At 35.6% G+C, this 17,658-nt stretch overlaps 1 protein-coding gene across 5 annotated transcripts in view; it reads right to left on the bottom strand.

Moving 5' to 3' along the window:
- The window catches only part of LOC120626381 (anillin), an 80,784-nt gene that overhangs the window by 61,097 nt on the left and 2,029 nt on the right, over positions 1-17,658 (bottom strand). For all 5 annotated transcript variants that reach the window (XM_039893893.1, XM_039893909.1, XM_039893901.1 and 2 more), the window contains exons 3-6: positions 17,007-17,120; positions 16,005-16,177; positions 15,619-15,747; positions 14,911-14,997 (exon numbers count right to left, since the gene is read on the bottom strand). In XM_039893893.1, coding sequence (XP_039749827.1) covers positions 14,911-14,997; positions 15,619-15,747; positions 16,005-16,177; positions 17,007-17,120 — 503 coding nt within the window. The remainder of the gene's footprint in view (positions 1-14,910; positions 14,998-15,618; positions 15,748-16,004; positions 16,178-17,006; positions 17,121-17,658) is intronic.

Genomic DNA, 17,658 nt, shown 5'->3' with positions numbered 1-17,658 from the left:
ATCGTGCCAGCGAGTTCACCATAATATTCACAAAGGACGTGTGAAGTCAACCAATTCGCCCCTGACCCGCGTGCTGGACTACGCTTGAAGCCTTTCTCAGTCTGAGAAGAGACATGTGCTTTCTTGTGTGACAGGTAATGAGTTGATAATGATTTATATGCCAAAACAGTGTTCCCAAAGACGTGTGAAGTCAACCAATTCGCCCCTGACCCGCGTGCTGGACTACGCTCGAAGCCTTTCTCAGTCTGAGAAGAGACATGTGCTTTCTTGTGTGACAGGTAATAAGTTGATAATGATTTATATGCCAAAACAGTGTTCCCAAAGACGTGTGAAGTCAACCAATTCGCCCCTGACCCGCGTGCTCGAAGTCTTTCTCAGTCTGAGAGAAGACATGTGCTTTATTTATTTCAAAAAAAATATATAATAAAACACATGTATTTAGTGCTTTGTTGTGTGACAGGTAATAGGTTGACACTGATGTAAATGCCAGAAAAAAAAAACTGTTCTCAAAGGCGCGTCTACCATTATGTACTTGGCAAGTGGGGTGGACTACGTCCTAAACCCTTCTTATTACAAGAGAAGCCCTGTGCTTTTTAATGGGCTATAAGTACTGGTTTGTTAATGCATATACGCCAAAACAGTGCACAGACAGTTTAAGCATAAGCTCCTGAGGCAATATAACTCTATGGTTCTATCTATATACACTTATATGTATATCTTGGCCTGGGTTAGCTTAAATAGTTACTTGAAGCTATTTAATCCGCTAGTTGATGCGTTTATCAAAGCAATTGTTTTTAAAGTGGTCCTACCGAAATTATGATAGACATTCCCCTAAATATGAGTGTCAATGACTCTGCGCAGCGACTGCACTGTTTATTGTAGTCAAATAACACGCACGAAAGAGAACTTTGAACGTTTCTAAAAAAAAGAGGTGACTCACGATCTCAAGAGATGGAAAGCTGTCAAAGGTTTTTTATTGCACTACAAGTTAGCCCTTGACTATAATCCTTGAAGTACGTAATGATGCAGTTTATAGTGGTTTATGGTAGCGGGATAAACTGTTAGGGATGTACCCCTAAACGGTGTCTACGCGGCATCGTACAGAAACGCTCAATTGCTAGGCAGCACGGTTTTTTTGGTTATGGGGCTGACTTACTGTAAGTCACGGCTGAAGCCTCCTTTAAGACCAGACCAGTGAATATTTAGAGACCATTCCCAAACTGCCCCCGCCCGGGATTGAACCCAAGACCTTCCACTAACAAGACCGCTCACCATTGCGCCAGACAGAGATAGACATAAAGATAGATATTTGGAAGTTACATTTAGGTGGCTGTCCCGAAGCGTGATATTAATGAACTACTTTTTGTTCTATATGTCTATAACGTATTAAAGTAAATGTGAAACAATAATGTTCATTATTGTTTCACATTTACTTTAATCTGATAATAGTTTTAACAAACCTGCCTTTGCCTGTACGTTAATAAAAAAAATTTATCTTGATTCAGCCTGGCCAAAATTATGCATACCTATTAATAATGTATCAAATAATGATAATATTTGTTTGCCAGAATGTCTTTGTGATTAAGTTTATGGTGTTTTGTGACATAACAACTATTAGCTCATCAAAGGTATTTAAGGATGCCGTAGGAATTAAAGGGAGTCTTTGTTCCCCCAAGATAAAGAGTATCTTGTCTGAATTAAGCATGCAAATTAAGTGTTTGTTAAATGTCGTCACTGTAGGCATGATTTCGAATTAAATAAACACACTTTCTCATTTATAACATCGGTATGAAAGTATGATGCCTATCTATATATTGAATCAAAATTAAGATTATTGCAATGTGGCCTGTCCATTTAAAACCTACAAAATCCGGGTATATAACTCAGGTACATCAAGGTTTTTCAAACAGTATAAACCAATAACAACGATTGATATTATATAGCATATTAATCTCGTAATTAGTAAGACCTATTGCGAAAACCAAAACGTATGTATAGGTAAGTACGTAGGTCAGTGGCGTGCACTTCATACGTGCACGAAAGCACTGCCTACCTTAAAATTGATATATAACTCGTACATGAGGAGAGTTTCTCCCGTTTAGTTTTATGTAAGAAACCCAGTGCACGCCACTGATGTAGGTATCCTTGGCATAAGATATGGAAGCTTGCAATCATTTAGTCGTTATCGAGTATTGAACCGCTTTATGTTAAAGTAAAATGGACCTTCTTCTTTTGGTTACAGAGTCGCTAATCCTGCTAGATCTGTTGAAAGAGCTGCCTAAAGAAGTGTTAACGAATTTAAGTTTAACTTGATATTAATAACTTCAACTTTAATCTGGCTCAACAACAACGTTACTCTCAGTGTAGTTACAGTGTTTTGAAAACGTAACAATTTTTACGACCTTATAAATCTTATATTAGATGGAGCGCCTCCTTTGGATCTGTAAAAATCGCAGTTAACTTTCACGCGTTCGAATAAGTAAATATTGGTAGAAAATATCACACTAAGTAACGAGGACAAAAAAAATCTTTGACTGACAGTCTATCAGACAATGGTCTTATTAAAACACTCGACACAATTTAATATTGAGTTCGACGCACCCAACTGAGCATCGAGATAAAAACTCCCGCGACCGGTAACCAATATACGCAAAAACCTGGTTCAATGTACCATAACATATAAAAATTCAAGAGCCCCATAAATGTGTTCTACTGTTTTTTTATTAGGTAACATTTTGCATTGACGGTTTATTACCAGGAAAGATAATATTGGCGGATTGTGATGTAGGAGTGTTTCAACAAAGGTTGTAGGAATTGATGACAATTTGATACGGTCGCATAAAGAGGTTCTGTCGTAATCTTGATGCAAGCGTGAAGAAGTCGCTTGCATCAGACGAGGAAACATCGTCGATTCGCGACCGGCTTCCTGTTTGCATAATTTATGAATTTATTATTCACTATGGAGATGTGATGAAATTTTTGAGAAAACTACGACATGTGCGGAGGTTGATATCATAATCATCTCAACCGATTGAACTCTACTGCTGGACATAGGTCTTTTGTAGGGAGTTCCAAAATACACGGTCCTGGGCCGCTTGTTTCCAGCGGCTCCCAGCGACTTGATGACTAGATGTCGTCTGTCCACCTCGTTGGGGACCGACCAATGCTGCGTATCCCGGTTCGGGGTCGCCATTCCAGCACCTTGGCACCCCATCGTTCTCCGAGCTATGTGCCCCGCCCATTTCCACTTTAGCTTTGCGAATCGCTGAGCTATGCTGGTAACTCTGTCAAAAATACCCAATAACCGTCCTCGGCTCGACTAAAGGCCTCGCGCAACGGGAGGTTTTGTCAATAATCACCACGCTGGGTACAAGGGTTGGTCGCAGTAGATGGTACTATTAGCACAGAGGACGCTGCTGCCAGTTCTCCGTTATTTTTTCTTAGTCTGCTCGTACGGAACCCGCGAGAAAACTGAACCCGGACGGATGGTGACAACCGTATTCTAATGCCGACACCACACTGCCAATTACAAGTTGGACTAGTACCTCTTATGCAACGCGACAAAATATTAACAAATTAAACTTTGGCATGAACAAACTAATAATACAATAAATGTTGAAATTGGTTCAGATTTTATAGTTACGGAGTTACGGTGTAAAACCGATTTAAACTTTCATCCGCTATTCCAAAGGGGACCTATGGTTTAAAAAAACAACTTAAATGTTAATGCAGAGCGTAGCTGTTTTTACGTGATACGGGAGCAGACAGAAAAATAAAAAATTAAGTTTTGGGTTTCATATCGATATTCGTCCAGTTACAGTTATATTATACGTTTAGATTATTATAATCATAAATTTGTTAATTGAACTGTCAGAAAAATCTTATTCTCCAATAGATTAATATCCTTAAGAGTTGATTATTGATTTTTTTTAGGCAACTGTCCCTACCGGGAATCGAACCCGAGACCTCGAACTTAAAACTAAAGCTCATACCGCTACGCCAGGGATGTATATGTATATATACATGAACATTAATTAGCAAGTCATCTCTATTGCCCAGTCGGGAGCACACGTATCGTAGGAACTCTTATAATGTCTCGTATCGAAACGTGTTTATTTAAAGCCTTAAAATCCTGTCACGCGAAGGTCACCTTTGTCATTATTTAAATCGATTTCATCTTAACTCGTAAGCCGATCTTTATGATGATGTGACAATGACACTAAAAGGTAACGAAGGCCAACGATATTATCGTCAAGTTATACTACAGCATTGGAACTTGCCAATAAACTTGTTATTTTAATGGTATACCTGTATTAAGGTGCTGATTGCTGCTAAAAGAGGTTAAAAGTACTTAAATTATATTCATTTATGTAGTTCAACAAAGCAAAAGGAAGATACATTTTTCACAACAATATTTCTGAGTAAATGGTTATCCGCTATATAGGATTCAGTAAAATTTACTCAATAGAAAAATAATCATAATCACCTGTGACGAAAATTTTAATTCCTTGTATTTATTTATACCCTTTATTTGTACACCACTCAGAAAAACGAGAGAAAAAAGAACAAACACATGAAGAATGAAGCAGGACACAAAAGGCGGCCTTATCGCTAAGTAGCGATCTCTGCCAGGCAACCTTAGTATTAGGAAAACTAAAAACAAAAACGAATAGGTGGGGTACAATATTTAGTACATACATACGAATATCTACATACTAATACATAAACCAGACTATACAAATACAACAATACTATTGATAAAGATAAAAAAATAAATATTTTAACATGTACAATAAATACTTGAATATGAGTTTGAGTAGATAAATAAATAATAATCCTACAAGTGTACCGTAATTTATATGAAAATGTATAGGTATCATATTGACCTTGATACTGAAATCAAATCCGGTCATTCCAAGATCCAAGTAAATTATTGGCTCAACACTATTGGAATGAAAGTAAGAAAGACATTTTATTTTCGAAATATTAGAAATTTAATAATTAAAATTTTTACTGGTACATTCTAAAACAGATTCTCAATTAATTTATATATTTCTTTTAGAAGTACATATTTAAAAAGTTTCTTCAAGATCCGTGGTGCGTTTAAGCGGAACGTGGGTAACAAACAAATAAATAAACAATCAGACATACGTCTTTCGAATTTATAATATTAGTATGAATTCTTCATTTGACATTATAAGACGTGTGCAAAGGCGCTCTTTTTGCTGGAACAATCTCGTACAGACAGAAATCCTTACAACAAACACAGTGAAAGATTGGAATGAGCGCGCTGGATAGTGCAACATTGTTAAATATGGCATTTATTTATTTTGACAACAAAATAGGGGACATCTGTCAGTGTTATTACAAAATGACACCAGTACGTTGTATAAATAAGCAATAAAAGTCTTTCATGTCCATATATCACAGTCATGTGGCGTTGCCGGTTGATCGACGATTATATAACGTGTATACTGAACGATGCGTATGCGCATCATTTGGTTATAAATTTTAACTGGTTTTGATGGAACCTTTGCTGCTCTCTTTCAACCATGCGTATGAACCTTCGTTTTATTATTAACTTGAAGTGTTGCGAAGGTCACCCAGTCATAGTTTTTTTTTAAAGTAACAAATAAATAAATATACTACGACGATATACACATCGCCATCTAGCCCCAAAGTAAGCGTAGCTTGTGTTATGGGTACTAAGATGACTGATGAATATTTTTATAAATAACATACATAAATACTTATAATACTTATACATATAAACACCCAGACACTGAAAAACATTCATGTTCATCACACAAACATTTTCCAGCTGTGGGAATCGAACCCACGGCCTTGGACTTGGAAAGCAGGGTAGCTGCCCACTGCGCCAATCGGCCGTCTGAGTGAAAACCATCGCAAGTACCAATGCAAGTAAAATGTCCTACACAGTGCCCCATCGGGTCCACCAACCTGAGGCGGCATGAGCCTGTCATTACTTAATTAATCTATCTGGTCACCAATATATTCAGTTGAAAGATTTAGTTGGTTACCGTAAACTAAATCTTTTAGTCGTTATACGTTAAAACCAGTTGACAATGACAAGAAAACAAAAGAAAAAAACTTATCGTTACTAAACATATTTTACGGATGCGCCTAGAGATTTTAAACTCTCGCTTTCTGGGTGGTCGGGTACATGAATAGTTCTGTATCGCAACTTTAAGGGGGGTCGGCATTGTCAGAATCAACATAAATTACGTATAAACAGTGATTTGTTTATAGTAGAAAATCCACAACCCCTTTTATCTATCCGATCTTATAGTGACTATAAGCAATATTAAAATAATCTAAGCGAGTTATGAAAAATTAAAACATTAATTTCTGCATTTAGAAATATGAAAGATTTGGAGAAAATTAAGTAAGTACCTATATTTTTTTTCCACTGTATGATTGAATCGACATCACCGCCGTGCAACGCCGCTAACGTTCTATATAGGATGCTTTTTACACACCCAACAACTATTAATTTTGAATCGACATCGCCGCCGCATCACGCCGCTGACATTCTATATAGGATGCTTCTTACAAACCCAACAACTATTAATTTGATTGTATTAAGCAAGTCATTATTGTAATCTGAAAAAAAGTCATCGTGTAAAAACTTATGTGTAATAACTTAAACTTTTTAGTAGAAAATATATTTCGAACGTTTATTTGCACTTGAAATAGGTTTTATCTGTTGGTAAGTATTGGTGTAGACTGCATCATCAATATAATGAAGAATTTTTTATTTACAAAAAAAAGCAAGGACTTCCCAAATAAATGTTATAGAAGGTTAAAAAGTAAAAAAAATATGTTTAAATTAAGTTTGAATACTATGTGCAACAACTAGCTTCTAATCATGAAGAAATATGCAACTTTTACTAACTTTAATAGAAAACTTTTTATATATACTAAAGTTCGAATCGTTGAGATTTAACAGCAACATTTTAATTCAAGAATGCTATAATAAATATATCGATACAATTGAAGATAACCTCGCTAAAGATCCCAAATACTTTTGGACACATTTAAAGAACGTCAGAAGATCACCAAACACCTACCCGACTAGAATGGTATTCTGCGATAAGGTTGCTACTGACGGCCCTAGTGTATGCAATTTGTTTGCGGATTCATTTGCTTCGGTTTATAGCCGCTGCGACCTCCCAAACAGCACTTATTATGCACAAACCATGTCTAATAATCATCTGACATCTGACAAAAGAAAGCCTTATAAACATCGACTCAAGTCGTTCAAGTTAAATTCATTATCGGAAAGACGTAGGCTACACGATATGGTATTTCTACATAAGCTCATAAACGGCACCATTGATAACTCTGAATTGTTGAGCCAAATATACCTTAAGGTTTCCTCTCGTATGCCGCGGTACCCTATTCCACTCTTCACACACAAATTTTATAGAACTAATCTCGGCCACCACTCCTTAATACCTAGGCTAAGTAGATTGTATAATGAATTTAGTGCTAAAAGTGAGTGTATTGAATTGTTAAACGATACATTAGGAAAATTTAAAACCAAAATTATTAAAACGTTTGGCACTTCGCTAGAGGGTGATTCGTAATCTGATAAATAGGTACCCCAACTTTGTTTTCTAAGTTCCTAAAATATTAACATTGGTAATGTAAGTTTCTATTTCAAATTCAAATTCAAAATTTCTTTATTCATGTAGGCCTATCACAGGCACTTATGAAGCTTTCTGTTTAAATTTTATTATTATAAATTTACATATCTTTTAATAATGCTTGTATAAAATTGAGTTATCGTACATACTAACCAGTGCATGCTGTGACTACCTATAAGTGAAATTATGTGTCATTTGTAACCTCAGGCTAACTTTATTCTTAACTATAATACATGTAATTTTGTTGGTAGTCCTAATAAAAATAAATAAATAAAATAAATAAAACGTGGGTATACCCCGTTTCAGTATATCGATACTGAATAGTGAATACATCCGCATAACCCTTTCGAGTGTGCAGGCGTGATGTTTATTGTGATTGCGTGAACGTAGCTTATTTATGCGATTCCGTTTGTTAACTGTCATTTTTTGAACAAATCCGTCTGTCTACGAAACCCTACCCCAGATCTGTATGAATTTTAAATGGTACCATTTCGTAATAGCACTCCTTTCGCAACTTTCCAAAAATTTTGCGAATCCGTCTTTTATATATGACGGAGTTGTGACCCAACATACATAAAAACTTCCTTTTGTAGTCGGTTAATGAACAATAGAATAGAATAGAAAATCTTTATTGCAATAAAACACAATAGCAAAAAACACAAAAGCAGTAATAGTACTTAGTGCTATGGTGCAAAGGCGGCCTTAAAGAGATCTTTGATTTGAACAATGATTGTTTTTTCTGATAATAAAACCAAATACTCTGTTTTACATTGCGTACGATTGCGTTGAATCTTTGTCCGATCGAACGCTTTACGCCAGACGAAAACGCAATCAAAAGAAACATTCAAAAGTTATAACAATAAACTTTTTTTATTTAGCTACCTACATTTGAAGAAAATATAGGCTTTGCTTTTCTCAAAACCACGCTTGCAGTCGTAAAATCTGTGGTCATTCTATACGCTTCAACGCCATAACGCGTTCATGACATGCGCTGGAGCGGCCCCTTTTGTTTCGGTCGGCCAAAAATATGTTTATGGTTTTCTGAAGTATCGGGTTTTATCACAAAAGGCCTTAAGGAGTTTTGTTTAACATTGAAATTATTATTTCTTTTGTTTTTCTTTTATCTTTTACATAGCGATCGGTTTATCTCAGTTCCGCCACCTATTCAGATGCCGAGGATTCCAAAATGAGGTTCAAACGAACATATCATGGTAATAATAATTATTCTTTACAGCAAAAGGCCTCTGTCGTGGACATCGTACCGACAAAGACATATGCCTTGACATACGCCAAGCGATTTACCGTTCCGGTACGATACCGCGTCAGCCCGCTGCCATATATAAACCCGTTAATCGTAGTGCACGTTAAGGAGATGACGTCGATTTTCTAGCTACGTAGCCTTAGTACCAGATTTGCTCGCTCGCAATCGTATCGTATCTTCAAAGTAAAATGAACCCAGTGCTACTTGTTTTAGAGTCCTAAAACGTATACTTTTGATTATTGTTTTACAAACGTTCTGCCAAAAGCCCGCGCTAAATCACTATTGTAAATAATGGTAGTCAAATTTTAACTTTAACTCAAAGCTAATAAGATCTATTCTACTCTAACGTTGAAGTATTTCTATACTAGAAAACTCGACTGCAAAGGGAGCAGTTTTTGTACTAAAGCTACTTACGCTTTAGTGCTAAGCAGTGGGACTTTATACAAGCAACAAATTTAAGTATCATTTTGTGTACACCCTAACCCTTCTACCCTAAATTCTTAACTTCATGTACTTTAATTAGTTGCCTGGTAGAGATAAGGCCGCCTTTTGTACCTTTTCCTTTTTTTGTTCTAATGCTTTGTATTTAGTTGTACACAAATGAATTTTTTTTTATTCAACATTATACAAGCTGTTTATGGAGATTAAATTGTTTTTTTTATGAATTGTGATAGTTATACAATAATTATGTCCCGAATAATTTTGAAAGTTGGGTCCACCTACAACTGACGTAGATGCGCCCTAAATCTCGGTATGGCGTCAACAGACGTGTCAATTATTACGTAAAGCTGTTCGTCCCAATTTTATTTAGGAGTATTAATAAACGCTCTATGTTTAGTGACGTAGTAAGATTATGGGAACTAATCTTTTGCCCTACACATTGCTTAGCAAACCGCTATGCGACTTAACGTATCAGTACGTTATTTATAAGCTTCGCCTGTGTGCAGTAGATCGCTACAAAGATTGCTGCATGAAGCTGACATTGGATCTATTTTCGTGCTGCGGAAGAGTGTCTTCGAGAGTCATTTTAAAGATGTTTAATAATTACTAGTTTTTAGCAGATACGTATTTAAAAATTATATGTGTGTCCACTAAAATATTACTTAATTTAAAAGATAGCGTGACAATAGAACCTAAAATAAACTTGCACTTCAATATACTTTTGGTATAAGATAAAGCATTACAAAATTGTTCCACAAATATAAAAAAAAATACAACCAAATGGAGACCACTCCATTTTGTAAGTCGGTTAATAATGACTGTTTTATCACAAAATTAATATTCATTTTTATTGTTACAATATGTCGCCACGCCAAAAATCAGGTTTACCCTCGCGCTTTCGAAGTTTTCACAATTTCGGGCCATATATATAGCTTCCAAAGATGAATGGTCGTCGTACCTTGTCACCCGAGCTCAATACTAGTCCAGCGCATCACTAGCTCCCGTACAATATATTTCCTACAACATTATTTTAAATGAACGTTTGAAATGCATTATTACTATTATTGTGAAGTTCCGGCGGCCATCCGGGACTTGAATCATCCGTTTCACTTGACCAAATGGTGCCAATCAAAAAGGGAATAGTTACTATAAAAAATATCCCAATTATCTTCATTACGCGTGCGTTTAATATTTGAAGAGTTCCCTCGATATCTGCATGATCCCGTCAATAGATCGTAAACTGAGAAGTGATAACAATGGGACCACCTTGAAAGTACCACTCTTCCCAAAAATATGATCCATAATGATATATTATGAATACGAATGAGTGTTTGATTGTTTATCCTTCCATAACGCTCTATTTAAGCAACCAATCAACTAGATTTTTCGCATAGGTACAGTTAGTTGAAAGGACGGACAGTACTATCGGATATTTTTTAGCATACAATTCCTAGGCGATTTGCAGTGGCGTGCATAGAGGGTATGCACAGAGTATGCAGATGATAAAATCTCCAGTATGAGTTATACATACTTGAGGGTAAGATTTTTTTATACACTTACAATGCCTAGCCTTAAGTTTTTTTAGCTTGTACTGGAGATTTTCTTATATCATCTGCATACCCTCTATGCACGCCACTGGCGATTTGTATAAAAACCGTTATAAACGCGAATGAAAAACGCGGGCAACAGTCGGTATTATAAATACGAATGCGTGTTTGTCTGTTTGCCCTTCAATAACGCGCTGTCTAAACCAATCGACTTGATTTTCCGCATAGAGTTAGTTGAAAGGACGGAGAAAAAACACAAGCTCATTCGATCCTGGGAAACATAAACTTCCGATGAACGATATTTGATCCTAGGTCCTAGGACCTGGAAGACGTCCTAACAAACCCAACTACTTATGTACCGCGCGGCGCAGCTACTTATTTCTATAGCTATAGAAACAAAAGTGTTTAAACAATCAGGGTTATGCAAATAGGTGATACGCAATTAAGATTGTCTCGTAACGTTTACGAAGTACAACTCTACGGACAATAGTCAATACATTCCTATCTTTTTGTTATGCGGAGCGCGCGCTTGTCAAATTGTCTATGCGTTCGTGATTCTAATCGGGATTAGACGGACTAGGAAAAACGTAGAGACGGATTCATAAGCGAAACTTGTAACTGAAGCCAGACAATTATACACAAACTCATTTATACGCAAGAAAAAAAACGTTGTTTATATGTCAAAACTAACTCATAAACTCGAAAAACTTTAAAAACGCAACAGTTTTAAACCCAACTCAAAAGTAAAGTCTTGAAATCTATTCTATTTGGTTTTTCAGTCAGTGAAATTATTCAAGCTAGACTGCATTGTAATGGCGTAAGAGAATTTATAGATAACTAGCGGACCCCAGCGCCATCTGTCGGGCTGATTTGTGAATCTAAACCATCCAGGGTGCCACCCAAACGCATACCAAAAAATTCATTCAAATCGGTCCAGCCGTTTAGGAGGAGTTCAGTGACATACGCACACAAGAAATATATATTTTTATAAAGATTGATCTACTGGTGTGGTGAAAATTATCAAAAATACGATGGCTTTAAGGTAGGTCTAACTATTATATAAATATTATATTTAACAATTTAAAAATAAATAATATGTTAAACTTAGCTTTGTAAAAACGCGTAATCAACGTATATTTGCATAGCGCTTAAGACATTCTTTTCCTGAAAACGAACAATGTTAACGTCCTAAAATGAATATTCAAGTAAATAAAACTAAATAAAATATTTGTATGTACTGTGAACTTGTCGCTGTTCGAAAAAACCGATGAATCCTCAACGTAACAAAAATTTGTAACAGTAGTTTCCATAGCCCAAAAACTGTATTGTGTATAAAATACCTTATTCTTAGTTAAATTAAATGCCCAAAATAGCGCTTTGGGTTAAAGTGAGAGAGGGGGGAGCCAGACGGACTGGCGCTGTAACGCGTTACGTAGCGACGCAATACCCTTCCATAAGAAGCAATAACTTTAAAAAATATAGTACTCAAATGTAAAATAGCTCCAACAGCCTACTCACTGGATGCCATTGTCCTAAGAGCGATAATCCAGCATGTCAGCAAAGGTCGAGCTCGCGTTCCTTATTTTGAAGAACGTATGCAAATCAATACTTTTGAACTGACAAACAAACTTTTGTATCTTTTAAAACAACGTAAATGGGTTAGTATGTAAGAAGTGATTAAGGATTTTAACCGCTTATAAAAAAAGGAGGAGGTTCTTAATACAATTTAATTTTTAGTCAGTTTTTTTTACGAGCCTTAGTGTTTTCAAGTTTACTTTATATTGCCTTATTATATTCATCAATAAATAAATATACTACGACAATACACACACACACATCGCCATCTAGCCCCAAAGTAAGCGTAGCTTGTGTTATGGGTACTAAGATGACATTATGAACAATACACATAAATACTTACAGATAAACACCCAGGCACTGAAATGTTCATCACACAAATATTTTCTAGTTGTGGCCATCGAACCCACAGCCTGGGACTAAGAAAGCTGGGTCGCTGCCCACTGCGCCAATCGTCCGTCATTAATAACTACATAATCTCAGAATGAGAAGGGTTTAGGCCGCGGTCCACTACGCCGCTGGCAAAGTGCGGATGGTAGTATTCACAAGCCTTTGAGAATGTTACGGAGAACTCTGAGGCATTCAGGTTTCCCCATAATGATTTTCTTCACCGTTAAAGCAACAGATTATTTATTGCTTAAATTGGAACCGCACTGGAACCGAACTCGGCCCTGCCAAAAGAGAGCCCGAAGCCTTAAACACTACGTCATCAAATTAAGAGATTTCAAAAAAGTTTTAAATAACCGAAACAGAAACCAACTAACCAAGTGATTCAATAAGGTACCTAATCGTAAGATTATAATTTCTTTTATTTTCTTCTTCTCTCGAAAAGTAGACATTGGACAAATTAACTGGGTTTCGAAAAATAGTCAACTATAGTGTTTTCGTTGGTATTTGTTAATGATTTAATATGTTACTATCGACTTTTGGTGTTTCGTTATCAAAGGGGTGTTTAATAGCCATGGTTCCTTTTTTTTTGGCGTGGTGGAAAAGCATTTTTGATACTCCTGATCCTTGGGCAGGGTAAAGGGGATATATCCTAACTAAAAACTAAGGTATGACGTTCATAGCAATTGTGAATCAATTGATGGACTGTGTAGTGAGGTGCTTAGGCCAAGTGACGTGATCAGTAAACGAACTTTCACTTGATCATCAAACTGTCCAGCACAGTTTGCAGATCACAGTCACTTTTAGCTCTGTTAAGCAACTTAAGCAATAAAAAAAACTTATTGAGATTCCACACCAACGAAACCGAAGTACGTAATATATTTATATCGAAATGATTTGTTTTAATGTGTTTCAAGAACATGATGCAACTTCGTCGACAAAAAAAAAGATTCTTTCTAAACTTATAATCAAACCCAACACCAAAATTAACATATAGGTTGTTATTAAATTAAATTAATCCGACACCCTAACGCCCAATCATAGGATCTCGTTTGTTAGTAACGAAGGTACTATAAACTAAATAATATCTATGACTTGTTTGGAAAAAGAAATCACGGTTTCACATGGTTTGAAGATCTTCTTTTATGTCTTGTAGGTCTAGCATACGAGCCACGGGAGGGTTAGGTCAACCCGTTATATCGTCATCTCCATAGAAAAATTACGAGTAACGGGTAAAGATTAATTATGTCGAGTCGCGCATGTTAACCGTACTGATCTAGAGTATATCTAGGCCACGTTCAAAATAATTATAGTTTACTAGATTGAAGAATTTAAAAAAAAATGCAGGGTATAAATAGGTGATTGTATTAAATACCTACTAGGTATTCCAATTTTTATTTCGTTCTAGTGAATGACCGGATCGGTGCTGATTCCGCATCACATCGCTCGTACGCACGACAGGGTGCTTCTTAATGCAACCGATTAATTAATCATTATTATTATTGTCTTAACACGACAGCACAACTTTTCGGATATCAGTAATACTCAAGTTTATCTTAAGTATAATTTTTTTTAACTACTTAAGTATAATATTTGTTTCAAAAAATATTTGATTTATTTTACCAAACGACAAATAAAAAAGTTGTCATGCATTACAAATACAATGTTATACAATTAAATTCATTACGAAATAATATTATAATAATTATCAGAAAAAATAACTTACCTTTTCATTAAAAGCGATATATAACATTTCCTTTATATCTAGTTTTCTTCATTTTTTGACTGATATTTAATCAAGTAATGGCCGACCGTAATTTTTTTATCCCAATTAGACAAACGCGGTATTAAAATAAATAAACCACAAAGAGACGTTTCCCGCTTTCTTAATATGTCAAGGTTTATTACAAAATCCTTTGGCAAAATGCAAATAAGTCAAAGCATTTTTAGTATATTAATTTTCACTTTTCACCTGAAATATCTTCAATTCACTGTGTATATTATAAAGTCTTACATATCTATCACTTACCAGCTCTGCAACAATTTGCTTTGCCAATCGCTGGCACTCGTTCACGTTGGGTCTCGTAAATGTGTGCGAGTTGACTTGCTTTGAATTCTGAAACAAATTGTCAATTAAGACTGCAATCCCAGTTAATCTTAACGTACAAGGACGTGCCGTCAAGCGGTTTATCTTACCGGTTCGACGAAGCCTAGGTTCTTATTATTTTACAAGTAGAGATTATATTAGGGATAAAAGTTTCAAGAACACTGGCATAAATAAAAACTGCCTCTAACAGGTTAACCAGTAACTCACTCACCACGCGATATTACAGTACAGCACCACAAGAAAATTTTCTCCACCCATTTACATTTATCCCTATAGAAAAAATACGAGATAATAATGTCGTTGCGCCAGTGGCGTCATGGCGTGCATACGGGGTATGCAAATGGTATGCACTAAGCGGGCAGATGATAAAAAAGAAAAAAAAATCATTACGAGTTATAAACAATTTAAGGATAGTCATTGTAAGAGTGATAAAAGCCCTACCCTTAAGTTTTCTTCATTTTGTATCATCTATGCGGCGCATGCTATTAAACTTACAAGCAATAAATTAAAAAAAAGACAAGGTGTGATTTTAATATAGTTGATCATAATAAACCTAGCAGACACAATACTCCTTTCCATGTATCCGAAGCTGTCTATTGACTAAAGTGATTTTTATTCGCTTTTTCATACCTTGTTATTTTTAGCAGTTTGTAAAGCCTTGTTGATGTCTTTGAAGGAGTGAATGGACATATCTAGGGTAGATGAATCCATTTTATCTTCTTTTTTCTGATTGGATGAAGTTTTCGTGGTTTCTGGTTGCTGTAAATAAATAACAGAATCATCATAACGGCACGGGACTCCTTTGCCACATAGATCAGGTTTAAAGCTGTAGATCGCCGCGCTGGCCAATTGCAGATTGCTAGACTTCACACGCCTTTAAGAACATTGTAGCAAACTCTCTGGCATGCAAAATTGCTCTTTCTTTACCGTTAAAACAAGTGATATTTATTTCCAAAAACTTAAAGGTTTGTATCGGTCAATGAACGGTTTTTAATACAGATAGATGGGATACTTACAAGTGCATGATGCCTGAGGTCATCTTCCCAGTTATTTATTTGGTCAGCCAATGCTGCTAGTCTACCAAACTTCTTCTTCCCATCATGTTTAGGCTTCATCGAGTGGGGCTCTTTAGGAGGTGATGACATGTACTCCTCAGATCGATATATGGGAGGAGACAATGTTGGATTATCTGGAAGGAAAACAATCAATGGATTAATAAAGACCTTTATAGCCATAACTCTAAGATATAACTCCATACCTATTGTTCCAATTTTCAAAATGGTTGCCATTAGACCTAAGCAAGCACTTCTACATATTTCTATCTAGCAATGCTCCCATGATAATTGGTAACTTAAAATTACACAGCTATTTTCCTAGGTCATAAGGATATATAAAATGCACATGAATATTTTTTCTTTGTAGCATTTACAAGTATGTATTATGAATTAAGGCCGGCCTAGTAATTATGTATGCAATAAATGTGCATAAATTATATTAGAACACAGTTTTTTGTATGTTTTATCACATCCGTTTTATCTGTTCAACAACTCAATGTTTGTTAATTAAAATGGGAACCATATGTTTATCAGTTCATAGTCCAAAGTTATAACAATCCTCAACAATTCCTTCTTTTTTTTGAGGCTGTTAGTTTTTGGGATTAGTCCATTTAAACACAATAAAAAAACTACTGCTTTACCTCTACAGTATTCATGTGCAATTAAAGCGATCAATTATGTTACTTCACATAAATATTACCTGCTATAACAAGTAAAGGAAAAAATATTGAGGAAATGCTTACAAGGCGTATGAAATCTACCAATCTGCTTTTAGCCAGTGTGGTGGACTAAGGCCACGGATCTCTGAATGAGAAGGGTTATCTTCTCATTCAGAGATGAGATCTGTGCTCTGTAGTGACCTAGTGATGAGTTTATATTGTGATTGTGAGTCCTTGTAGTTTCATTTGAAACAAAGTCAGTTGGTTTGTAGTATCTGCACCGTCAGTTTCTAAAGATTCATACCTGAGTACATGTTAGCTAATCTGTCCAGTCGAGATTTTATGTTATGGCGCAGATTAGCCTTGTCAGCCTTCGGTTCTCCCATTTCAAGTGCTCTTATTTCTTGCTCGTTATCACCTGAAAATAGATTGTAAAAAAAAGTTTTAGTTTGTTTCAAAAATATTGATTATATTTTAGAATAATCACTTTATGGTGATTTCTAAAAACAAACACCTAGGTTTTTTTAAGCATACAATTTGATTAAGATGTAATTACGAATTGGCTGATGCATGGAAGAATTTTATGACTGATTGGTTTTAGTATTATGACTTAAGACGTATTTTAGAACAAACAATCACTTCCAGTATTTTGTAACATATTATTATGACAAGTTCTTCTTTCCAAAGATTATTAAAAACTTAAAAATATATTCATGAATAGCCTGTAGCAGTCTGTCAGTGCTGGACTAAAGTACTCTCCAATGGAAGGGCTTGTCCATAATTACTACACTGGGCAGATGGGTTGGTCATCACAGTAGATTGTAGTAGTAGCACAAACAATGCTGCTGTCCGTTCTCCGTTATATTATTTTCTAATATAGAAAAATAAAATAAAAGATATAGTGTATGGGTATGTTCTGTATAGGCTCTGAAATGGCTGGACCGATTTCAATGAAA

This window comes from Pararge aegeria, chromosome 1, assembly GCF_905163445.1.
Source record: "Pararge aegeria chromosome 1, ilParAegt1.1, whole genome shotgun sequence".
NCBI classification, from domain to species: domain Eukaryota; kingdom Metazoa; phylum Arthropoda; class Insecta; order Lepidoptera; family Nymphalidae; genus Pararge; species Pararge aegeria.
The sequence above is the reverse complement of the archived record's forward strand: the minus strand, read 5'-3'. Positions and strand labels throughout refer to the sequence as shown.